General features: G+C 39.9%; 1 protein-coding gene across 1 annotated transcript; it reads right to left on the bottom strand.

Annotated features, from left to right (window-relative positions):
- Positions 1-12,209: 12,209 nt before the first annotated feature.
- LOC109400808 (glutamate receptor U1-like) lies at positions 12,210-21,279 on the bottom strand. Its single transcript, XM_019673306.3, has 4 exons — positions 21,200-21,279; positions 20,144-21,147; positions 12,681-13,268; positions 12,210-12,601 (listed from the first exon to the last, which is right to left on the bottom strand). The coding sequence occupies exons 2-4, from the start codon at positions 20,978-20,980 to the stop codon at positions 12,311-12,313; spliced, it is 1,716 nt and encodes a 571-aa protein (XP_019528851.3). The 5' UTR covers positions 20,981-21,147; positions 21,200-21,279; the 3' UTR covers positions 12,210-12,310.
- Between the last annotated feature and the right edge of the window lie 4,827 nt (positions 21,280-26,106).

The following is a 26,106-nucleotide window of genomic DNA, read 5'->3' on the forward strand; positions in this document are numbered from 1 at the left end:
TATCGGCTCAGTGTCTTCGGATGAAGTTTGATTTAAGTTCGCTAACTTTGCCACAGGTGGCGCTGTAATATCCAACTTTTTTATTTGACGATTTTTCACTGTAGTGTCTTCAGCACAGTTGTAGATATGCTCAATACAAGTATAAAAATCCACGTTTTTGGCCATTCGTCCCACCGGAAATTTAAATAGAGCATTTTCAGCTCAACGCACGAATCGCATAGACGGGACCTTTTTCAATTAAAATAGAATTTTGATCATGCATGAACTTCTATCTGAAAATGTTTTCATGTTTTTTTGTTTTTTATACTCCAATTATACTCCAAAACGACTTGTTGGACTGAAATGATATCTTCAAATACGTTTGAGAATATGAGAGTAATATTCATCGCAAATCTATTTTAGATGTCACGTAGTTTTTCTGAAGAAAGCTGGCTTCTAACCCCATAATTTGGCGAAGGCAACATAATTTGGCGCAGGATGGACACATTTTCTCGAGTTTTTATTTTTCATATATTTTCAAAACGGGCAAAAGGAAACCATTTTTGGGATTTTCGATATCAATAATAAATTCTACGTACAAGTTTGTGTGATAAAATTATGAATATTTTTTGCATACATTGAACCACACTCAAGTTAGAGCAGATTAAAAAAAACATCCCATACGTTTTCCCTAATATTCCTAATATGTCGCCGTCTACTCAAGCATGATGAGATGTAGAAAAAAAAATCATAGTTTTTTTTTATTGAAACCTGTACGTAGAATCGATTTTTGAAATCGAATTTAAAATCGTTAAAAAATGAAAATATGTGAAAATTTGACGAGGCTCCACAATCCCCTGCTTGCAATAATTACTCTAAAGCATCATAGATTGTCGTCGCACATAAGACAAATGAAATTAGATGAAAATGATGCAACATCTTTAAGATTTTAGTTGTAACCTTGTTAGGTAAAATCAAACGTTAACTACTTGTTTCAATAGGGCAACAAATAAAAACCAATGAAAAAAATATAAAACTACGTATAAAAACATTCGCAGATAAAATTGTTTCATTGAATTAAAAAAAAAAAGTCAAATATCAATAGTTTTTGTTCAATATCTTTTTCGGGAAACGCTTTTACAAATAGTCGTCCAAAGTAGTGGGAATCATTATGTTATTGATACATTTTGTTTGTTTTTGTTATATTTTGTGAACGGCACTCATTTAAAAAGGTTTCGAAAAACCAGGACACCCGAAAAATAATTGTATTTGAGCTCGAACACTTCAAAACGCATGCTTGTGCAACTCGAATTTTGCCCTACCTTACTCTAATTAAAAAAATATTCAAGAATATAGGCCATTTTGAGGTTTGGGGATAAAATTAGGTTGCGCTTGCCAATATGTCCAATCCCAAGTAACAATCACCATGCCTTGAAGGTTTATTCATGTTTTATCCTGGTTTTATACGAGCATGTCAAAAAGCTAGTTGTTCTAAATTAGTTTTATGTGGTAGTTTTTTACTTTGAACCTTTGGCGTTCCATAAAACTATCATATAACTTCTGCTATAAACATCTTCAATTAAAGACTTGCAAGTAGACATGAATTGGTTTTATCACTCATTATATACCATTTCAATAAAACTTGCATTTGCGGTTGTTGTCGGAGAGATTTTTTTTGTAAACAAATACACAAAACTGTGAGGCAATGCATAAAACCCACAAAAGATTTCGTGGCCGTAACATAAACCAAAAAAATGCTGTGATAAAACCGCTAGTTCTATCATGAGCTCAGTTATGACTACCTCAGGAGGATTAGCCCTATTGGAGGAATCATCAGGAACACAGAGTTTTATCAGAAAAATATGTCGCCTAGCCGGGATAATTCATGTAAATACAGAAAAAGTATTACTCAATTTTATGATTTCACGTACGATTAAGATTAAATTAAATCATACAACACGTTTCCGTCATTTTATTTTGTCAGAAAAATTACATAATGTCTTTTAAACTCCGCTGTGTTGAAAAAACTTTTTTTGCACCCAACTCCACCGAGTGAATTAAATGCATTTAACTTCCAAATTATGCATAGTTTGTGTGGCGCACTTAGTTTTTGTCATTATCACAGTCACATTCACCACAAATTTTCCGTGGCATGTCTCCTGACACGTATTAAATAGGAAAACAAATCTGAATTCCATATCTGCATCTTTCCAATTGATGGCTGGATAAACAACCAAGCATAATTTATTCTGACGATCGAACATTGCGAGTGAAAAATAATGAAAACAATTATTTGACAAGTCAGAAGATGGTTTTATTTAGAAGATTGATAAAACTATGATACAACCCGAAATCCTAAGCCGGTTTGCATACGAAGTCCTGTAGACCCTAATAAGACTGGGCCAACTAGCCAGAACGTGGGCTTATTGAGGCATACAAGAACTGGAGAGCATTTTCAAGTCGGCATCAATGGTTTTATGTTTAGGATTTTTGAAGCGCTAAAAAACTTTGATAAAATTAAAATTGTTACTTGGGATATGCAATGAAATATACATATAGTCCTAGTAAGTTTGTCTAATTTACCTGACTGCTCATTAAGGGGCCATCTATTAAGCACGTCACGGTCCTAGGGGGAGGGGGTGTTTGTGAAAGTGTGACAAGCAATGCATTAAGTATAGGAAAACCCGTACGAAGGGGGAGGGGGGGCGTCCAAAATTTCCCAATTTTAGCGTGACTTACTTAATGGATGCTCCCTCAATTATAGATTGCTGTTAGAAAATATAAAAAGTTTTAAAAATGCTTTGCTTTAACACAATATATAAAACGGAACTTTTTCACCAAGTTTTCAATAATAAGCTTCGTCCAAAATTTTGAAGGGATGGACTGCATTATGAAATCCAGGAAACTTCCAGAGATCCACCAGATGACTTTTGCTCGTGAGTTTCCTCCTGCAGCACTTCTGATGAGTTTCTTGATCTCCAAACAGGTTGCCGAATCCATTTAATCCTCGACTATTTCAGCCCTTACAGTATGACCCATAAAATAATGCGAAAATCCATTTTTTTCTTTCTTTGGTAATTTTTGTTGCAATATTTCTTATGAATTCAGTTTTTTTAGATAGGGCTACTATAAGGAGGTGATTGTCATACAGGATATCTCAAATTTGTGTCAAAATATTCATTGGTTACGTATATGGAATATCTAATAGGTGCCATCAATTTCTGAAAAAAATAAATGTTTCCTCGAATTTTCGGAGCTTTACGAATTAGAATGAAAACTTTTAAATACATGGAAATCATGCAGAAATATGTATTCTTAAAAACGCGGCCATTTGAAAAACTTTTTGATAACAATATCAAATGCTTAGGAACCAAAAACTAAAAAATGTGGCATATTTCAAAAGCCTTATATAAGATAGATCCATAAATAACTTCAAGCTGTTTGAAAAAAAATTTAAAATAATTTCTTGCTAATGAAGGCTTATAATCCTACGTTTATAATAGACACAAATACGTAGTGCTTAACAACAGTTTGATGCTTCATACATCTGTTCTTCTGAAAATGCCCATTTGTCGTACACTCTAATTTTCAGTAAATGTCCCATAACTTATAAGACAATATTTTTTTTTCACTTGTCCAAAGCAACAACGATCGCCTGGAGACCTTGTCTAACTACGAAAGTGCTGTTCTTAAAATAAAATTTAATTAAATGTGACTGAGAGCAATTTGACCAAAATTACAACCTTTAAAAAACACCTCTGGCGCGAGGACGTTTTTGAGATCCTTATGTTTAACATGGGCGTAACCAGAGGGGGGCAGGGGGGGGCCATGCCCCCCCCCCCTGGCCACCAGATTAATTTTTAATATCGAGTCAACTCAAATATTATCAATAATTCAGAGTTCCAGAAAAAAAATATCTAAAAAATTTAATATTTTAATATTCTTTTTTTATCCACAATTATCAAACCCTTTTTACTCGAGAACCACAGGAAATTTCGCCAAATATTTCTCCAAGAGAACCATTTCAATCTTATCTTAGATTTTTTACCAAATAACAAGCTTGGTCGAATGGCTAAACTTTGTGATGTTTATTCATGCAATACAAAAACAGCATGCCAAATTTTCCAGATATGCCGGAACCGGTTCCGGTAGGGAAAAAGAAGGACTTAGTAGAATTATATGCTGCTATAGAGTGTAGTTATGTGCTACTGCAACACGAATTTTCACTAGTATTCAATTCAAACAAACGTCATGCTAAGAGCAAAATACCTGGCATTTCTTTACAAATGCTTTCAAGGACACCTTCAAAAATTCTTTAAGGCATTTATTCAGGAACTTCTTCAGGTATTCTTTCAGAAATTCCACAAGGGACTTCTCCAGGAGTTTTTCCTTCGTGAATTCTTCCATGGGCATCTTACAGAGTTCCGATAGTGATTGGTTGTTTCAAGTATTCCTCCCACGATTCCTACAGATTTTTTTATAGATACTTCTGTAAGGATGCATCGACGAATTCCTCCAGGAATTTTTCCATAGCTTCCTTCAGTGATTCCATCATAGATTGCTCCAGAGAATTTTTCAAGAGTTCCTCTATGGGTTACACCAGACATTCCTCCGGGAATTTATCCTGCGATTTCAATAGAGATTCTCCCAGTGACTGTTCCAGAGTTTTTTCGAGGATTCCTCCAGGAATTTCTTCAAAAGAAAATCTTTTAGGTATTTCTGCAAATGTTCCTTCAGAGATTTCTTCAGGAACTTCTTCATATATTCCTTCGAGAATTCCTCTAGAGATATAATTCAATCTGGAAAAATTCGAAGTATTTCAGCAGGAATATCTTACAGGAAATTTTATCAGAGATTTGCGAAAGAACCAAGCATACTATAAAACATTGTGCAAAACATTCATTTTTGAGTCCATCCAAAGATTCGAACAATAATTCGACCAAAAGTTATTGCAGACATGTATTCCTCCATATTTCCCCCCCCCCCCAACAGAAATTTGTCGAGTAATTCTTAACAAAGTTTTCCTGGGATTTCCTAAGGAATTCCTCATTTGATTGCTTCCTGAATTCCTCATGGTTTTTTCCAGGAATTCCTCCATGTTTTCCTTCAAGAATTCCTCCAGGGATTCAGCCGGGAATTTCTTCCGTGTTTCTTTCAGGAACAAGTCAAGGGATTATTCAAAAACGCCTCGAACGATTCCCCCAGCAACACTTTTTAAGGAGTTCCTCTTAAATTTCTATTTAATTCAGGAATTAATCCAGTACTTCCTCTAGCGACTGTTTAGGGATTCCTTTAGGAATGCCTCTAGGAATTGCTTCCAGGATTCCTCCTGGGGTTTATTCAGGAGCTCTTGCAGGGATTCCGTCAGGAACTGCTACAGGGATTCCTCAAGGAGTTCCTCCAATAACTCTTCTTGAAATTCCTTCAGGATTTCTCCAAGGATTCCATCTGCAATTTCCTCAGGAATTCTTTCAGGGATTCCTACAGGAATTTCTCAACGGATTCCTCCACGAATTTCTTCAGTGATTCCTGCAGGAATCATTCCAGGGATTCCTCTGGGAATTGCTGCAGGGATTTCTCTAAACAATCATCCAGGGATTCCTTCAGAAATGCCTCTAGAGATTCCTCCAGAAACCCCTCCAGGAATTCTTCTAGAGATTCCTCCAGGAGTATTTCCAGAGCTTCCTCCGTTAATCGCATTTCTCTAGGATATACTCCAGGAATTCCTCCATGGTTTCCTCCAAGATTTTCTGCAGGGCTAAAATAGAGAATTTCTTCTGTTATTCTTTCTGCAACTACTTATTTTAAAAATTTCTACAAAGATTCTCCCTGGAACTCTTCTTAAGATTCCTTCAGGAATTCCTCCTTATATTCCTTAAGAAACTTCTCCAGGAAATAATTCAGTACTTCCTCCAGGAACTGTTTAGTAATTTTCTTAGGAATTCATCTTGAAATTGCTACCGGGATTCTTTCTGGAGTTTCGTCAGAGATGTTCTGGGGATTCCTCCAGAATTTCTCCAAGAATTCCATCTGCGACTTCTTCAGGAATTATTCCTGGTATATGAAGTTCTTAAGAGATTCATCCACGAATTTCTTCAAGGTATTTCATTTTATCTAGAGATTTCTCTAGGAGTTGCCTCCAGGATGTCCTCCAGGGATCCCTCCAAGAATTTCTACAAGATTTTTCTTCAGATATTCTTCCAAGAAATCCTCCTTCCTGCATTCCTTCCTCCAGGCATTCCTCCAGAGATTCCTCTAATAATTGCTTCCGGGATTCATCCAAGAATTTTACCATGAATTCCTACATAAATTTATCCAGGAAATCTTCGAGGGATTCTTCCAAGGATTGTTTCCAGAGACTCCTACAGGAATTCATCTAAACATTTCTCCAGGAATTACTTCAAGAAATCCTCCAAGAATTCCACTAGGAATTTTCCTAGGCTTTCTTCCAGGAAAATTTCCAGGCATTCATCCAGAGATTCTTCCCTAGATTCTTGCATAGATTTCTCCAGAATTTTTTTCAGCGATTCCTCCATGAATTCCTCCAGATATTCCTCCAGGAATTCGCCAGGAGTTGTTCCAGTAGTTTCTCCTGGGATTGTTTCAGGAATTCTTTCTGGGATTCCTTCAGAAATCCACGCAGGCATTCCTCCAGGATTTCTTCCAGGAATTTCACCAGGGAATAATCAAGGAATTCCATCATATGTTATGTCAGTAATTCATCCAGGAATTTCTCTAGGAAATTCTTCAGGGATTCTTTCAATAATACTACCAGGATTTTCTCTTGAAATACCTTCTAGAACTTTTTCAGAAATTCCTCCAAGAATTCTTGTAGATTTACCTCCACGCTTGGATTCCTTCAGGAATTTCGCTAAAAATTTCTCCAGGACCTTCTTCAAGGATTTTTCCAGAGGTTTTTCCACGAATTTCCCCAAGAATTCCCCCAAGGATTCATTCAGAAATTCCTTCGAGGATTTCTCCAGGAATTTCTCCAGAAATATCCCTAGGAATTCCTGCAGGAATTTCTCATGGGATTTTTTTTTTCAGAAATTTCTCCCAGAGTTTCTCTAGAAATTCCCCAGAAATTCATCCAGTAATTGTTGCAAGAATTTCAACAAATATTCCTTCAGGAATTTCTTAAAGGATTCCTGCAGTAATTCTCAATAGAAACCTTCACAAATTATGCCAGCAATTTCTCCAGGAATTTTTCCAGAAAATCTACTGAGAATTTTTCCAGGAAATTTTCCAGGATTACCCTCAGGAATTTTTCAGGAATTACTCCAGGCATTTTTCCAGGAATTTGTCCTGATATTCCTTCATGAATTGCTCCAGGAATGCCTCCACGGATTTCTCCACAAATTTCTCCACAAATTTTCCCAGGGATTCCTCCAGGAAATCCTTCGAAGATTTCTTCAGAAAATTCTTCAGAAGTTTCTCCAAGGATTCTTCCAGTAAATCTTGCAAGAAAATTCTCCAGGAATACCTTCAGGAATTTTTCAGGGATTCCTCCAGGCATTTTTCCAGGAATTCCTTCTGGAGATTCCTCCAGGAATTTTTTCACATTTTTTTTCAAGGATACCCCCAGGGATTCCTTCTGGAATTCCTTCGAGGATTTCTCAAGTGATTCCTCCAGAAATACCGCCAGAAACTCATCCAAGATTTTCTCAAGGGATTTTTTCAGAAATAGAAAAATTATATAAATCTCCCAGAATTCCTCTGGAGATTCCTCTAGAAACTTATCCAGTAATTCTTTCAAGAATTACTCTAAAGATTCTTCCAGGAATTTAATCATGGTTTTCCTCCAGGATTTTATACAGGATCTTATCCAGGAACTCCTCCAGGAATTACCCCAGGACATCGTTCAGAAATTTTGTTAGCTATTCCACTAGGGATTCCTCCAGCCATTTCTCCAGGAATTTCATCAGGAATTCCTCCGAGATTTCGGCAAAAAATTTCTCCAGGGATTTTACCATGGATTCCTCCAGAAAATCCTTCGAAGATGCTTCCAAGAAGTTCTCCAGTAGTTCCTCCAAGGATTCTTCCAGGAAATCATCTAAGGGTTTCTTCAGAAATTCTTCCAGGAGGAGAACTTCTTGGAATACCTACAGGAATTTCACAGGGATTCCCCCAGGTATTCCTCTAGGGATTTCCTGGAGTATCCAGATATAGAAACAGAAATCTCCAAGAATTTCTCTGGAGATTCCTCTAGAAATTCATCCAGCAATTCTTCCAAGAATTTCTCCAGAGATTCCTCCAGAAGATATCACAGGAATACCTCTAGGAATTTCTTCAGGAAATTATCTGGGATTTTATCAAGGAATTCCTGCAGGAATTTCTTCAGAACTCCTCCAGAAAATTCTCCAGGAATTGCTCCTGGACATCCTCCAGAAATTATGTCAGCAATTCAGGAAATCCTTAAGAAATTTCTTCAGAGATTCTTCCAGGAAATTCTCCAGGAATACTTTCACAAATTTTCTTCCAGACATTCCTCCAGGAATTCTATCAGAGATTTATCAGGAATTGCTTCAGGGGTTGCTGCAGGTAATTCTCCACGAATTTCTTCAGGGATATTCCCAGAGATTCCTCCCGGGAATCATCCAGAAATTCCTCCAAGGGTTCTTCCAGGAAATCTTCCTGGAATTTCTCAAGGGATTTTTTCAGAAATTTCTCCAGCTAGAATTCCTCTGGAGATTTCTTCAGTGATTTTTCTAGGGATTGCTCCAAGAATTCATCCAAGAAATATCTCCAGGAATTTCTTCAGGGTTTCCTGTTGGGTCTCATCCAAAAATTCTTCCAGGAATTACGTCAGGAATTTGTTTAGAAGGTTCTCCAGGCATTTATCCAGGATTTTCTCTAGAGATTTTCCCAGGAATTGCTTCAGGCATTCCTCCTGGAATTCCTTCAGAGATTTCTCCAAGAACTTTTCCAAGGATTTTTTTTCAATTCTTCTAAGATTTCCTCTATAAATTCCTCAAGAGATTTATTCTGATTTTTTTAGGGATTCCCCCCAGAATTCCTCCAGGAATTTCTCCAGAACTTCCTCCAAGGACTCCTCCAGAAATTTATCTAGAATTTCTTCTAGGATTTCCTCATGAGATCTCTTCAAATATGTCTCTAGGTGTTCTTCCCATAATTTAAAGAGGAATTTCTCCTCCGGGAATTTCTCCGCGATTTCCTCCGGGAATTTCTACGGGAATTCTTCCAGGGATTCTATAGGGCTTCCTCCAGGCAATCCTGTAGGAATTGCGCCAGGGATTTATCCAGGAAGTCTTCCAGGGATTGCTCCGGGAATTATTTCCATAGAAATTTCTCTCAGGTTTTCTTCAAAAAATCATTCAGGAGTTCCTTCGGAAATTTTAGAAATCCTTCAATCATCTTTTCAGAGATGTACCTAAAAACTTCTCCAGGTTTATCTGATGATTTATTTTTATTTATTTCAAGAATTTCTGGAGGAATTCCTGCAGCGAATAGTATTGGAAGATAATTTAAAAAGGACTCAAACAGGAATCAGGAAATTCTAGTCCTAAAAATCCTCAATCTTCCAGAAATTGCTCACCGCTACCAGCATCACCTTGAATCATGTAGATCAGGCGAGTTTTTTAACGTATTGTACAAAATACATCAGCGTGACTGCTGAAGGGTTAAATAATGCTTTTAGAATATAATGTTAATATATTCAATTTCATCGTACTGCGTATAGATATAAGAAGCTAGTAGGCGCAAATTTGCTAAGGGTGCTTGCCCCCCCCCCCCCCTGACCGAAAAGCTGGCTACGCCCTTGATGTTTAACATTATTTTTATCAATGGTTTATGATTCAAATCAGTAAATGTTCCTATGCCATTGTTAAATTAGTGTCTCGACTATATTATCCAATAGATAAATGCAAGTTTTATCGGTTGGAAGCAGGTGAACAATGTGTTCGAAAACTTTCGCATTTTTTTATGGGTCATACTGTAGTTGTAACACTTCACTTTTCTCGTAGTATTTTCATATTATTCATGTGTTGATGCAAAAGTAAATGATTCACGAAATCCTCATGCACTGGATAGCGTTCAAGTTGAAGAATTGGTATCTTTTTCATGTTTTAGTATTAGCATTAAGCGAGTCGCACAAATTCGTAGGTGGTACAGTCCTAGATCGCTGTTCTGAGGGTTGCCTTCTTCCTGTCCGAACCAAAGCACAAAGATTTGGGACTTATCTCTGACTCTTAGACAAGACTGACGCAATCCTCCAATGGTCGAGCACTATCCTGGCCACGTCCTTGCGACTGCTGAGGGATGTGAAAGGATGGTTAGTTTTGGACACCTATGAAAAATGTAGACAACTCTACGATCGCTCAAGCCTAGGTGTCACGGGAATTTGGGTGTTGTTAGTGGAAGGGTAAACTCCAAAGGATACGCTTGGTCAACGTTCAGGCACACCATTGTTAGACTGCTTCGAATCAGTTGTCTGCCCAATTTATCCTGGCTTTCTCGTCATCTTGATGACATTTGGTTGGATTACTAAATTCTTCGGTTGATAATCTGAAATATAAAATAATATTAACATCGTACGTCAAATAAGATACATATTAGTGATACGCTCGCCACAGTTACATATTTTTACAATATTATTTATAGCCGATAAATTTACCTGAATTCTGCTGAAATAAAATGTAGATAAGCAGTACATTGAATCAAAAATTCTACAAAACCCAAAAAAGTGCATCATACTTTGATCTTGGAATATTTATAAAAACGGTAAATATCAAGAACAAAATTAGATTTGGTAGATCTTACACCACAACGCACCATTCTAAGGTGATCTACCCACGTTACGGGGAGAATTGGGTTTTTAAATTACGAAATATTCAATAACTTTTTATTTTTAAATGAAAGAGCACCTTTTTCTGAGCCGCTATGATTTTTTCAGATTTTTAGAACTTTATTTTGGTATCTAAAATCAATTTCAAAGAGATTTTTTAAATCACCTTTTGACAGCTGGGCAACTGCTTGACAGCTCCGCTCAGTACAAAATGCGACGAGGGGTGATTCGACAAATCGCTCCCATACAAATTTCAAATTGATTTTTAATTAGGTTCCCGGGTACCAAAATTGATGAAAATTTGGATTTCGGCTCAGTTTGGCATGTAGATTCAGAATATGCAATTATCTCAAGACCACTAAAGAAGCCAATTGGTATCTTTTTCATGTTTTAGGCTGGAAATGATGATGATGATGATGATGATTGTGTACCCACCATCAGGGCAAGGATTACCTATGGCTGCAGAGTCATACCGGAACGGAATGATCTACCTGATGGTTTGTTGTAGCAGGGTAAGCTAAATTCACTGGAGTCCTTCGGAAAACAACATGATAATTGTTATCTCGTGACAAAGTCTGGCCACCCCACGAACATTTGCCCGGAAACCAGTTCATTTAACTTCCTTAGGCTACCCCTCCGAAATACCCATATATGTTATGTTCAAATATAAAAAGTAATAATATGGAACGAACTCACCGGGTAATCCTGACCAGCTGGTTTTCTATGTTTGGCTTTGGTCTCAGCATGCAAACGGTCCAAACCATATTAAATGTGGACTCGTTCACACCACTCGCTGATTCTCCGATCGTCCATCGAAGAATCCGAAAAAAATACAAAAGCGAGAATACCCGACGCACTGAAAAACAATCTCTTGGATACTAGCATTTCCGAACTCGGAATAACGACGAACACGAGCACCACGACGCAGGCAATGTGGTCTCTTCCCGCCGAGCCATCGTCGATCGTTTACACCAAGTGCGAACAAAAAACACAAAGAAAAATACGAAAACGCGGGAACGATGAAATGCGGTTAGTTTCAGCCTCCGCGCCCTGCTTGTCACTGACGACCGACGACCGTTCACTCTTCCATCAGCGCTCCACCCAAGTACGAACGAAAACATAGAAAAAAGCAAAAACGCGGTAAAGACGAAATGCGGCATGTTTCAGCCTCCGCGCCCTGCTTGTTACTGACGACCGACGACCGTTCACTCTTTCATCAGCGTTCCTCTCAAGTACGAACGAAAACAAAGAAAAATGCAAAAACGCGGTAAAGACGAAATGCGGCATGTTTCAGCCTCCGCGCCCTGCTTGTCACTGTTTTAGGCTGGAAATGTTCAATAACTTCTTCTACTTATTTTGTAGAGGGCCCAGCTACTTAAACTGTTGCCAGAAGTTTGTTTCTTAAAATTACGTTCAAAATTCAAATTTTAAGAGGAAAGATCTGTTATCTTTAAACACATTACTAATCCATTCCGCTAGTTCTGCTAAGTACATACAATAGACTTTGACAAATATTCAGTAGCAAGCTTATTTCTGATCAAAGTCAGTCATGTTTCCACTAATCGACCCATACAGCGGCCGAACAGCATTCCTTGGTGAACGAAAAATTTCCCGCTGGTTTGCTTTGCGAACTTCCGCCATCTTTCCCAGCATCATCTCCACCAAAAACGCTAACATTCCGGCAGCCAATCCAAAGCCTAGCATTAGAAAAGCACCCAACAGATGGGACGGTTGCAGTACTATTGGTCCATCACTATCCGTATGACGTGACGTAGCTATGGCCAGCTGAACATTATCGTTCTCGTATTTCGTCACCACCTATCAGTGAAAGGAGGAAAATCGAAATGTGAGTGATTAGGGAAGCGCACGCGCATTATGGGTAGTGCGGGTAACTCACCTGTAACTCCCACTGGCGTTGGATGCCACTCTGAAATATGGTCAAAATCAGTTGGTCCAACTGGTCCATCATGGGCCACGTTTTCGTGGACATGGCCACGCAATTTTCCCAGTAGATATCCTCCGTCATGAGGTGGTACCTGTGTGAAGCTTCCTCGTCGATGTACTCTCCGATGGCAAAGTGATTGTACGGCAATCTTTCCACGCTGTAGGCCAAATCGAGTTTCCTGGTGTGCGCGTGTAGCACCTCTTTCGGGTGAGTTTGAAAGTTGTGCAGGATTTTCACAATGATCGGTTGCGTTGCCATAAGGATGGAGAAGATCCAGGCATCGTGAGTGGACGCCCACGGCAGGTTGCTGTTGGCCAGATCTTCGAGGGTGTCGATTGGGCGTTCGTAACGAGGAATTGTCATGATGCTGGATAGGCCACCGCTGTAAATGTTTCCAACCATCAGTCCCACGAACAGCAGCGATCCCATGATTATCATTTGCGACATAAGCTTGGACCGGTTGATTCGCAGCAGGACGGATTGCAGGATGAAAATGCTGCCAATGATCATGAACGATTCGCACAAGTCTACTCGACGATTCTGCAATGTTTAGAAAGAAAAAAGAATCAAGATGATGGAAAGGATTCACCTACTTAAGATGTTGCAAAAAGACAAAGGTGGTTATGGCAGCTCACATACTCTGACGTGCGAATTTTTATTAGTTTTAAGCAGTGAAACAACAAAAAAATCGTACAAGAAATACCTACTACTAGATTTGATTTTTTCCATGCGACTTTCAAATCACCGTCTACTGGTCAGGTGTATATGATATGACATATGACTACAGTTCGATTCAGTTACCTTTAAAATTTAGGACTATGTTTAAGGCTGCTAACTTTTTTTTTGCATTTCAATTAGTCAGTTTTGTGCAATAGGGCACCGCATGAAAATCTCTCCTTCTCTTTCACTCTTACAGAAATTTTGTAAACAACAAGGCCACGAAACGTCAAAATCCCATACAAAATCAAAACAGTGCAGAGCCCTATGGACCTGTGCGCCTACAAATCAGAAGCGCGCCAAACGCCGGTGTTTGTCGCGCCGCCGATTTTAATGTTTCGCGCCGATGATCACTGCACGAACAAAACAAAGTTTACATAAAGTTAAGAAAAATCATGAGAATTTGACTCCAATAATTGATTTCTCATAATAAATTTTCTCATTAGTTAATGTTAATGTAATGTCAAAACTGTTCTCTAGCGCAGCGTTTCTCAAACCACAGATAACAGACGTTTATGCTTATATTGGCAATGTGTGTAAAAATGCTCAACAGCCATTTTGTATGTAACGAGCAGCTGAAACTCATGTGGCAATCATTTAGAGATGGCGCAGTGATCGATAGTCAGTGATCGCTTTCAAGATTGCATGCACTACGCAATTTTACATTCAAGATTGTATTCGATCTTGAATGAAAGTGGAACTTTGAACTATTTTTGCATTCAAGTTAGATGTAATGTCGCAAACAGTTGAGTAGATGGCGGTAGTGAGCCAACGTATATCGTTTTGAACATTTACACAGGATTCTGCGAAAAATTTGTACTAGCATAAACATCTGTTATCTGTGCTCAAACTATGGGTCACAACCCACTGGTGGGTCGCGGGCTGATTTTCGATGGGCCGCGAAGTCTTAATTAAGTTATGTTAAATGATATAGCTAGTCATTTTTATTTTCTAATACTATCTCATACTACTAAAATATAGAAACTCCTAAAATTCTCTAGTGTCGTGCTTTCTTCAAAGAGCGTATAGCTCACTGGAAGCATTGAACGTATCCGTGTCTTTAAACTCTTGGAATCATATATTTTTCCATTAGAGTACGGACACTACCTGCTATCAGTCGGTCGGTACATATTTTCCATTAGATTTCATTCATCATTCCGATTCTTCCGGAAGGGCTAAGTGATGCCTCCAGCAGATCCATCTGCGATTCCTCTAGAACATTCTACAGGGATACCAACAGTAGTTTCTTTGGAGATTCTTCCAGGAGTTCCATAAAAGATTCCTCCTAAAATAACAATCCGGGATTTCTCAAGGAGTTCGTATAGATATCTCTTCAGGAGTTCTTTCAGAGATATCTCCATTAGTTCCTTCAGAGATTCATCCATGAGGATTGTAACCAGTGGTGTGTTTCTGTCGCAGGCTAAGGATAGGGCGGCCATGAGGGGTGGCGTATGATGGGATGATTTCCAAGAAAGCGGGAACTCATGGTCGAAGAGGCTCTAAATAGCCGTTGCCCCATTGCTCCAGATCATTGACAAGCCAAAACTCGAAAGAGATAGACGTGAAATTAATCACAAGTTAAAAGCGAAGTACGTTAAAAGAATTAGCCGAAATTAGCAGGAGTTGAAAAGAACAAATATTGTTTGCAAGATTGTGGAAGAAGCAGATCAATTGAAATATCCAGGTAAGAAACCCTCGACCAGAGTCCCAATCGTCCTCATCAGTAATACGCCACCTACCCGTTTCCAAACTGCCCACAGGACCTCTTGGTTTATCTTAGTGTAGTCCCCAGAGTGCGTGTAGTGAACCCGAAGTCCTTGTGTGGTCCTACCGCTTCTCAAGTTACCGCTTGCAATTCGGTAATCAAACGTTTTCTTGATCGCGTCTGGTCACGCGCATATGCCGACCCTGAGGCAGTGAAGAAGGGGGTCTCATTGATGCCGGATAGGGGGAGGCCCCATTAGTTACAGGATTCAAGGATGTCTTTAGGATTTTCAACAGGGATTCAAAAGAACTCTCAGATGTTCCGACAAGAGTTTCTTCAAGGATTGTTCCAGATGTTTCTTCAGAGCTTCTTTCAGGTGGATTCAGGGATGCCTTCCGGAGATCCATCAGGGATTCCTCCAGAAGCTCCTATAGGAGATATAGGAGGTCCATTAGAGATCTATCTAGGAAATTCTTTGGATTTTTTTCTGAAGTTCAAAAATTCGAACAGTAGTTTCTTCAGGGGTTATTTGAAGACAACTTTATCAAGAAGACATGCAACTCTGTTATTTTTCCATACTAACGGCAAGCGTCACCGACGGCACCGCCGCCTGCGAATAGTGCCACCTTCATCCGGGGTGGCGCTGCTAGCAGTGACTCCCGATTTTCAGCAGTGCTGTAAGTCTTCTTGATAATGTGGTCTTCAGGTTATTCCAGGAGTTTCTTCAGGGATTCGTACAAAAACGTCCTCCAAAGAATTCCACTTAGTGTTTCCTCCAGAATTCCAGTTAGGGATTTCTCCTGGTGTTTCTTTAGAAATCTATCTAGGAATTCCTTCAGACGTCTCTCCACGAGATCCTTCAGATATTCTCCCAGGAGCATTCAGGGATACCTTCACAAGTTACATCAAGGGTTCCTACAAGAGTTCCTTTTAAGATCTCTCCAGAAATTCCAGCAAGATCCCTCCAGGAATTCTTTCAGGAATTTCTCCAAGAATTCCTTCAGGGATAACTCCAGTAGTTTCTTTAATAATTTTAGCAAGAGTTCCTTCTAGGATTCCTCCAGGATTTTTTTCAGAAACTTCCTCTGCGATTCCTTCTGAAATTCCTACGGAGATTCCTCTATCTTCAGAATGTTCATGGAGATTTTCGAAAGATTCTACCAGGAGTTCCTTTACGGATTTCTCTAGGAGTTTCTTCAGGTATTCCTACAGAAGTTCCTCCAAGGATTAATTCAGGAGTTCCTTCGAGGATTCCCGCAGAGCAGTAGTTCTTTCAGGGATTTCTCCAGGAGTTCCTTAAGGAATCCCCCCAGTAGTTCAGTAGTTCTTCCAAGAGGATTCAGGGATGCCTTCAGAAGTTTCTTTAGAGATCTCTCAGGTATTCCGACAGAAGTACCTTCAGGGATTTCCTGCAGAGGTTCCTTCAAAGATCTCTCCAGGAGTTCCTTCAGGGATCTCTCCAAGATGAACTTCACAGATTTTTTCAGGAGGATTCAAGGATGCCTCCGGAGTTTCAGGGATTCCTCCAGATGCTTCTTCAGGGATTTCTAGGGATTAGTCCAGGAGTTCCTTCTAAGATTACTATAGGAGTTTTTTTCAGGGATACCTCCAGAAGTTCCGTTAGAGATTCGTCCAAGAATTACATCTGGACATCTTTCGGAGATTGTCCCAGAAGAATTCAGCAATGCCTCCAGGAAGTACATCAAGGATTTCTCCAGGAGTTCAGGGATTTTTCTAGGAGTTCTTTCAGGGATTTCTTTGAGAATTTAATCAGGCATACCTCCAGGATTTCCTTGATGGATCTCTCATAGACTTCCTACAAGAATTCCTCCAGGATTTCTTTCAGGGAATCCTGCAGTATTTCCTTCTGGACTTACGCCTGAAATTCTCTCGGGGATTGCTCCTGGAAATCCATCGGAAATTCATCTTGGAATTCTTTCGAGGGTTCCTCCTGGAATTCATCCTGCGAGTCCTTCGGGGACTCCTCCAGAAAATCCTTCGAAGATTCCTGCAGGAAATCCTTGCGGGCTATCTTCTGGAAATCCTTCGGGGATTTCTGCTGGAAACCTTTCGGAGATTTCTCTTGATAATCCTTTGAGAGCTCCTCCTGGAAATCCTTCGGGAATTCATCTTGAAATTCTTTCTGGATTTCCTCCTGGAATTCATCCTGGGAGTCCTTCGGGGACTCCTCCTGGAAATCCTTTGGAAATTCCTGCAGGAAATCCTTCCGGGCTATCTTCTGGAAATTCTTCGGGGATTCCTCCTGGAATTACTTTATGAATTGCTGCTGAAATTCTTCTAGGGATCCTCCTGTAATTCCTTCGGGGTTTTCTCCTAGAATTCCTTCGGTAATTTGTTTAGGAATTCCTTCTGGAATGTCTTCGGTAATTCTTCTTGGAATTCCTTTGGGATTTTTTTTGGAAATCCTTCGGGAATTCCTCTTGGAATTTCTTCGCAGATTCCTCCTGGCATTCCTATGGCTGTTCCTCCTGGAATCCTCTCTAGGATTTCTCCTGGAATCCTTTCTAGGATTCCTTGTGGAAACTTTTCGGGGATTTCTCTTAAATTCCGATCAAGGCTTTCTCCAGAAATTTCTGCAGGGAACCTTAGGAGAGATTCTTGATCCACCAGGAATTCTTGCAGAACTTTCTTCAGGGATTCATTCAGCACTTCCAGCAGGGATTAGTCTAGGTGTTCCTCCAGGGATTCTTTAACGAGTTCTTTCAGAGATTCCTCCAGGCAAAACCTGTGCCTCCCGTGGTCTTAATTTATCATACTAGGCGCCCCTTCGCCTCTTACAGAGAATGTACAAAACCCCTCCTTTTTCGCCCTTTCTGTGCAAGGCAATGCATCCAGAAGTTCATTGAAAGATTCCTTCTGTAGTTGCAAATAGCGAGACCTTGGAAAACAAAAGCGGTATCAAAATCGATGCTCTATTGCCCTTTAATGGCAATGGATTAATGCGACATGCACTATACTAAAGACACGGATAAATGCCACAATAGGTCTAATCTTGGACATGAAAATTCTCACACTACAAATTCTAGAGCGTACTGACAAGCTCTGTGCTTCACTAATGTTGACTTCATGGTCAAATTTTCGGTCATGCCGATTCATCCCTGCCGAAAATTGTCACCGCCGCTGGCTAAAAATGGCCCTTATACCGCCGCCATGCGAAATATAATCGGACTACAGGTCGGGTGTTTGTTGTTCACGGATTTCCGGAACAAATCAATCACTTGGGATACAGAGTTCGTACAGCCTTGTGTGTTATAGCCTTCACCTCCACATCGCCTACAAAGCTAGCTCCTGTCAGCGCCTTCGCAGTCCCATGACTTGGGCTTCTGATTCCAGTCACCTGAAGCGAGCCTCTATAGTGGCTCGTGTACCGAACTGCCCTCCTTGAGCTTCTCTATTTGAACGGACTTGTTAGCGTATACCACAGGTATCTGTACAAAGGCCGCCGTGTCCCTGCTGAGCCTTTCCCAACCCAAACGCCTGCAGTGACCACCTGCACCATGCATTATTGCCGCAGTGCCGTGTTGGGCTCTTCCGCGTCAGTGATTTCGTCTTGGTTTTTCACCTTCAGAGTAGCTTACGCTTGCGAGCGCTTCCTGGTCACCTCTCAACAGACGGCTACCTCACACGCTTCTGCGATTGTTTGTCATACCTAAACAATCACGTACGCGAATGCAAAGGACTTCATCTGGATAAACTCCGGCACCTTCAGAAATAACCGGCTCTGCCACTGCCGTAGTTGCCATGAGTTTATCATGGTCCTGCTTGGTCGTTGACTAATGAAGTCTCTTCAGGGCCCGCTTGAGATTTTAACCTCCATCACTCATTCCTCGGCACGCGCCACTTGACACCTTGATTGAGGTTATTCTGTTTGGTGGATTTTTCCCTACCATCGGAACAGTAGTGGTTCTCTAGTAGGAAATCCTGGATAAATCAGGACCTACTAGTGACCCAAGTTCATGCTGCACGAGCCGCGTTCTTCCCCTTCAAAACCTCTATGTATTCTTCGTTAAAGCATCCGTTCCATCGATTCCACATTCCATGTACCCAACGGTACTCTCATCTTGATATGGATGCTGTGGCTGTACTCTAGGAGTACTGCAAAGAGACAACTTTGAGCGCATCCTCATTCGACAACACTGTTGCAGTGTAGCTGTCGGCTTAGAACTTCCCCAAGTAACACACTTGTCACAGAAGAGTCACGGCAGCACAGGGTTTTGTTGCGCAGAAGTTACTGTGACTTACTTCTAACATATAAATACTTACTTGCTAGAAGTAAGTCACAATGACTTCTGCGCAAAAAAGCCCTGCGCCACCGTGACTTTTCTATAACAAGTGTGTTACTTGGGGAAATTCTAAGCCGGCAGCTACACAGCAACAGTGTTGCCGAATGAGGATGCGCTCAAAGTAGTCTCTTTGGAGTACTGCTAGAGTACAGTCACATGATCCATCAAGATGAGAGTACCGTTGGGTACATGGAATGCGGAATCGATGGAACGATTGGTTTAACGGAGAATGCATTCTTTGTGGATCTACGTTCCCACTGGAACTTGGCTTGCCTCGCTTCAACTTAGTGTTTTTTGAGCACTTCCACAGTTATTAATTGAAGGGCTTTCTTTGCCTGTCATTGCATGAATTTGTATATTGTGAGGCAAGTATGTACAATGATACACTATGCCCAGGGAGTCGAGAAAATGTCCCCGACCGGAACGGGAATCGAACCCGCCGTCTCCGGATTGGCGATCCATAGCCTTAACCACTAGGCTAACTGGAGACCCCTATTACTAGATTAGAGGAAGTATTGTGATGTTTAAGAAAAAAGATTCTTTAAAGATGTTAAAGAATCTTTTGCAGTTATATGTAGCTGTTTGCAACTATAACTGGTTAGCTGATGTTTCACTCAAGGCATATACAAATATTGTCCATTTTCAAATGGCTGGATGCCGTTTAGGATTACATTAGGCAGAGTACTTACCTCTTTGTGCAGCACGTTATCAACCAAAAAGTTGACAATCAGCGAGAAAAAGCTCATGCAGAGAAACGTACTCAGCACTGCGATCCACAAGTTCAGCGAAAACGGGAGCACCGGTATGAGCCAACCACTCAGAAGCTTCGGCTTCGGAGTGATACAGGTAACTCCCGTCCTTGAAATCGGCTTCGATAGCGCAAGGTAGATAGACTCATGATGCCAGGAGTATAGTGCACCGACGCCTACATCCGCCCGACGTTCAACTACTGCTCCGATGATTCCATTCCCGGTACGGTTGTCGAATATCTCGCCCCACTCACCGGCCTCGTCCAACGAGATGTCCAGGGTGCAGTTGTACTTGGAACAGAACTCCAAGAATAGTTTGCTCTCAGTTCCGTCGATGCTCAGCACTGGTTGTTGCTCATAATTGGCGTTGGATTCGGCGGTAGAGTTGACTTCCTGCCAAATGGTGTAGGGATTATACTTGAATATTGCCAAGCGAAGATAACGACCTCCCAGATCGTGTAACTTGTTGGGAAATAGATCATTTCCATGGATGAATGTGCCAAGTGAGGGAACAAATGTATCCAGCAGGATGAGATCAAGGCTGTGGTCTTGTGTACTGAATCGATTGGTTTTCAGATCTATTCGATCTGGATCGAATGGTATCAAGAGCAATAGCTGAGGAATATCATGGATGGCGTCATGCAGGATAAGTTGATCAACTGCGGTTTGGTTTTCGATGAGGATGATCATCTTTTTATTGGAGAACCGTTGAAGTGCTCGGTCATGGAGGAAGTTGAACTCGTCTAGGAATGTTTGCGATGCTCGTTGAGTAACCATGAACGACTGGCAACCATTCTCAATACTCTCAAGTATCGATTTCTCACTAACGGTTGCTTGATCTATGTAGATTGTTAGCTGCGACGGCTTGTATCCCGCCAAATAATCATTTTCAGGTGATTTGGTAATTATGCAGGTACAATAAATATCCGTGAAATATTTTAAAGCTGAAAATAACAATTTCATCAGATTGGCACAAATAAAAATTACTTTCCTTACCGATAAGACTAATCAGCGATGATACCCCAAAATCAACGGGGGTTTCTATGGAGTGCAGAAAAGTATAATTTAAGTTGGACATTTTCTTATTTTCAGGGAAGATGTCTCTCGGAAGACGTGTTTATAAACCTTTTCAGTCAATTTGAATATTTTATAAGGATTTCCACAAGTTTTCGCCATTTGATGAAAGAAGAGCACGTTTTAACAGTTATCAATGCGTCGTTTTAAAATTTTCACCGGTCCGTTGCAGCACTAATGATGTGCAAACAAAAATTAAGGCCATAACGAATGTTTACAATCAATTTTCGTTAACTCGATAATGTTTCAATCGGCCGCAGTAGGTATCAATGTCTCTTTTGTTTGCCATAGATTACTGCAATTTATTGATTCCGCGCACATTAAATAGGGTAGTCGTTCCCTTCGTTGTGGTAATACCTAAAGTTGCGGTAATGGCATTTTGAGCACTTTTGCAAATGAAATGTTAAAGACATTTTATTGATGTATTATTCTTCAATTATTAGGTTGAACCATTGTGTACTCTTTAAAAACATATTTCCTTATTATTTTTGTTCCTTTTTTCCTATTGTTGAGGTAGTGTTCCCATAAGCGTAACTAGGTCATGGCTCTAGGGGAGGGCCAAGGCCATGTCGATGTAGATTTTTTATACTAAAATGATACTTTTCGCCTGAATTGCGTGATTTTTTTTTCCAAAATGGATTATTCTGGAGAGGGCCAGGCTCCCCCTGGCCACTCCCTATTTACGCCAATGAGTGTTCCTATCCTCCAAAATCCCATATGAATACAAAGGGATTCCGCAACATTTGGAACCAAAACTAAATTTTATCTCCCTAATAGGAACAGTATGCCTAATGTTGGTTCAAGCGATTTATTATCGAAAATGAAAAAAAACGATGATTTTTATATTTTTCCTAACAAATTTGGATGAAAAAACTTCCGACTAAAATTTTGAAACCCTCTATTATTTGGTACATTCATTTTTCTTAAATTTATTTACAATATTACCACTATGATGGGCACACTTACCCTAGATGGGAATGAAAAACCCAAGTTTTAAAATCCTCCGTCTCTCAACACATGCTTACAACGATATGGACCTAGGAAACCTTATAGGCTTCATCATGGAGTCTTATCGGCGAACTGGTTGTTTTAAGAAGTTGTAAACACTTCAGGAGAAACATTAGGAAATAAAAATATGGGTGTCACAATGGCCAACTTGAACCCCTACTCATGTTTTATAAAGGTATTGTTGCTCTTTGGCATTTGAGGTGGGGCTAAGAGGGTTTCCAGGAAGTTTCCAGAGAGGCCAAAAATATCGTCATATCTCGTCGTACCGTATTGGCCATTACGCCAATATAAGGGAAGTATTCTTGAACCTGTAGGATACGGACGTTGTTGGCTTCATTTACTATTATAGCCAGAACAATATACAATGAAAACATAAACGACAGCTCATTTATAAAGTTATTGTACATCTCCAAACTGAATTTCGAAAATAATGTTGGCCAAATTCTTCAGTTACGCCCATTTGATGGTCATAAGTGCTTATTGTAGAAATATTATAAAACTTAGTTTCATTTAATCATGATTATTATTTGGTAATGTAGTTTAGCAGTTGAATGTAGAACTATCATTACAATTGATCAATCCTTATTTTTGTATGTTTGTTAGTTTTGAAAACGGCATTCACTATTAAAACTAACGACTGGCATTTTCCAGATGTATAATCTTTATAAAATGTTTTTATAGAAGGCATGACGAATTTCATCCCACATCTATTTAGGAGCTGGCAGCACCCTCTCAGATTACAATGAGACTTTCTAGGCGTGTAGACCTTGACTAGATAAGCCCGTAACGTGGGTAGATCACCTTAGAACGGTGCGTTACGGTGTAAGATCTACCACATTGCATCAAATTTTAATCTTGCTATTACTGCCTAAAGTGGTAGCATACCAGATTAAAATTTGATGTATTTTTGTAAATGTTTTGTTTTAATTTATGTTTTGTTTTTAATTTCTAATAAACCTTTTTGTTTCAGGAGGATTCAGGTAATTTTATTATATAATAATACCATGTTTTAAAAAATAGTAACTGTAACGAGCGTATCACTTATGCTTTATTCAGTATATATTACTTAATCCTTTATTCTCTTTTCAGTGAAGAATCTTACCACCATTCCTGGTGCACTAATCAATATATTTTAGCAAATCACCGTATACATCACCATAATAATACATGCGAACATATTTAAATATCTATATCGTTATCTGGAAGCGTTTGGTACGGGAGGTCCACGCTTCCATCTTTCCCCTCGATTTCAAGGTGTAGAATGTTTTCAAATATTGACTATGTTGAAACCTTTCTATCCCTTGAAATCTTCTCTGCGGTACATGCTGCGCAGTTGGCCTGGCCGTTAGACAAGAAAAATGATAGACTTGAAAAGTCTTCATTTTCCAGGATGCATTCAAGTAATGGCTGCGTTAGTGTGAGATTAGATTAGATTAGATTAGATTAGATTAGTGTAGACCTTGACTAGATAAGCCACTTTGCATACTTAGTTTCTCAAAATTTATCTAGACTGTCTTTGGAAAAGGGCTAAACTTTTTTTACCGGCCTTTTTCAAATGCGTTAAATAAAAAAAAATGACTACTCCTACAAGAAAGTGTTGTATCGGTGATTGTCACAAAATACGTCAAGTTTCATGAAAAAAATATTGGAAAAAATCTAAATTGAGTGCTACATTAAAACAAGAAACATTTAAAAAAAATCAAAGTCGATTTACAAAAAAAAACACCATTTTCGATTTCGACGAAATTTTGTGTCAAGATAGGTATTTATGTTTCAGACCAACCGTTCATACACCACAAGAAGTCTTATGGGCGTTTGATAGCATATCAGGGGCGTTTCAAGGGGTTTTCAGGTACGATTTAGGGGGTTTCTGGACCCAATTAAAGAAGTAAAAAGGAGTTTGAGAGGCATTTCAAATTGAATCTGATTATTTCAAGAGCGTTTCAATGGGATTACGAAGGTTTCAGAGGCGATACGAGGCATTTTAGATCGGGGTCGTATGAGAGAGTTTCAAGAACACCTTTAAATCGCAGGGTATTTCAGGGCGCTTTAAAAAATATTGTGATGGGTCTCTAAAAGTTCTCGGAAACTTCCTGAAATGCCTCCAAGATCCCCCTGGAACCCCCTCGGACTCCATGTAACGCACCTGAGACAGTCCGAAACCCCCGAAAACTCCTCAGAAGCGCTTCCGTAACGCCTTTGAATATCGCCGAAAATGCGCTGAAACTTCCTGAAATGCTTCCATAATCCCCCATAAGCCCCCTCGGTCCCCATGTAACGCACCTGAGAGGCTTCGAAACCCCCAAAAACTTCTCCGTAACGCTTGCGTAACGCCTCTGAATCCCGCGGAAAATGCTCTGAAACTTCCTGGAAGGCTTCAAAATTCCCCTTTAAACCGCTTCGAACCCCATGTAACGCACCTGAGAGGCTACGAAATCCCCGAAAACTCCTCTGTAACGCTTCTGTAACGCCTCTGAACTCTGCTGAAATGCTCTGAAACTACCTGAAATGCTTCTAAAATTATCCTTAAACTCCCTCGAACCCCATGTAACGCACCTAAGAGGCTCCGAAACCCTCGGAAACTCCTCTGTAACGCTTCCGTAACGCCTCTGAACCCCACCGAAAATGCTCTAAAGCTCCCTGAAATGCCTCTGAGATTCTCCTTAATCTCCCTCGAACCCCATGTAACGCACCTAAGAGGCTCCGAAACCTCCGAAAACTCCTCTGTAGCGCTTCCGTAACGCCTCTGAACCCCGCAGAAATGCTCTGAAACTACCTGAAATGCTTTTAAAATTCTCCTTAAACCCCCTCGAACTCCATGTAATGCACCTGAGAGGCTCCGAAAGCTCCTCTGTATCGCTTCCGTAACGCCTCTGCACCTCGCCGAAAATGTTCTGAAGCTTCCTGAAATGCCTCTAAAATTCTCCCTTTACTCCCTCGGACCCCGTGTAACGCACTTGAGAAGCTCTAAAACCTCCGAAAACTCCAACCTAACGCTGCTATAACGCCGCTGAACCCCGTCGAAAATGCTCTGACACTTCCTGACATGCCTCCAAAATCCCCTTTAAACCCTTTCGGACTCCATGTAATGCATCTGATACCCACCGAAATTTCCGAAAACGCTTGCGTAACGCCTCTGACTCCCGCCAAAAATTCTCTGAAATTTCCTGAAATTTCCCCCTAAAGCCCCCTCGGACTCTATGTAACGCATCTGAGATTCTCCGAAACTCCTAAAAACACCTCCACAATGCCTCTCAGATCAGCCTAAAATGCTCTGAGACGGAAAATATTCATCGATTACTTTTCAATTTTCCAAAGAAGCATATCCCTTTCGTGACGAACCAGCACAATCGTGCTGTTGAGCGATGACACCTTTGCATGTTTGTTTCATCTGTTTAGTCTTTGTTTTATATGATGTAAACTATTTCAATAATTCAGCCAATACTTATACTTGTATGTATGTAGGGGTAGGCGGGGCATAATGAGCACCTTGGGTTTTCACGTTAAATTTCCAGATTTTCAACAAAAATTGCTTGATTGTAGTTTAATTACCTCAAATCCAATGAATTGATGACGAAACATTTGTCAAAAAAGCCGTTTGCTTTGAAAAAATAGACAAAATGCGTGAAGTGGTCATGTACTGGGGAAATATTATAAGAATCAGCTGACCTAAAATAAGGTTTTGGCATCGAAATAAGAACGTAATGGGAATCTATCGAATTTCTTGATATTTACTGGGTCTATGAAATGTATTTGTAACACTTTCAAAATATTTGTATAATTATTTCGTTAAAAAAATATACTTTAAAAAGTTGATAGTA

The sequence above is a fragment of the Aedes albopictus genome, chromosome 3, assembly GCF_035046485.1.
Source record: "Aedes albopictus strain Foshan chromosome 3, AalbF5, whole genome shotgun sequence".
NCBI classification, from domain to species: Eukaryota; Metazoa; Arthropoda; class Insecta; order Diptera; family Culicidae; genus Aedes; species Aedes albopictus.

Bases quoted from the DNA above. Each gene is read 5' to 3' on its own strand.
- LOC109400808 (XM_019673306.3), bottom strand. From the start codon at position 20,980: ATGGTTACTCAACGAGCATCGCAAACATTCCTAGACGAGTTCAACTTC. The intron at 13,269-20,143 runs GTAAGTACTCTG...TAAACATTGCAG, and splicing joins ATAACGTGCTGCACAAAGAG to AATCGTCGAGTAGACTTGTG. The intron at 12,602-12,680 runs GTGAGTTACCCG...TTTCACTGATAG, and splicing joins AACGCCAGTGGGAGTTACAG to GTGGTGACGAAATACGAGAA.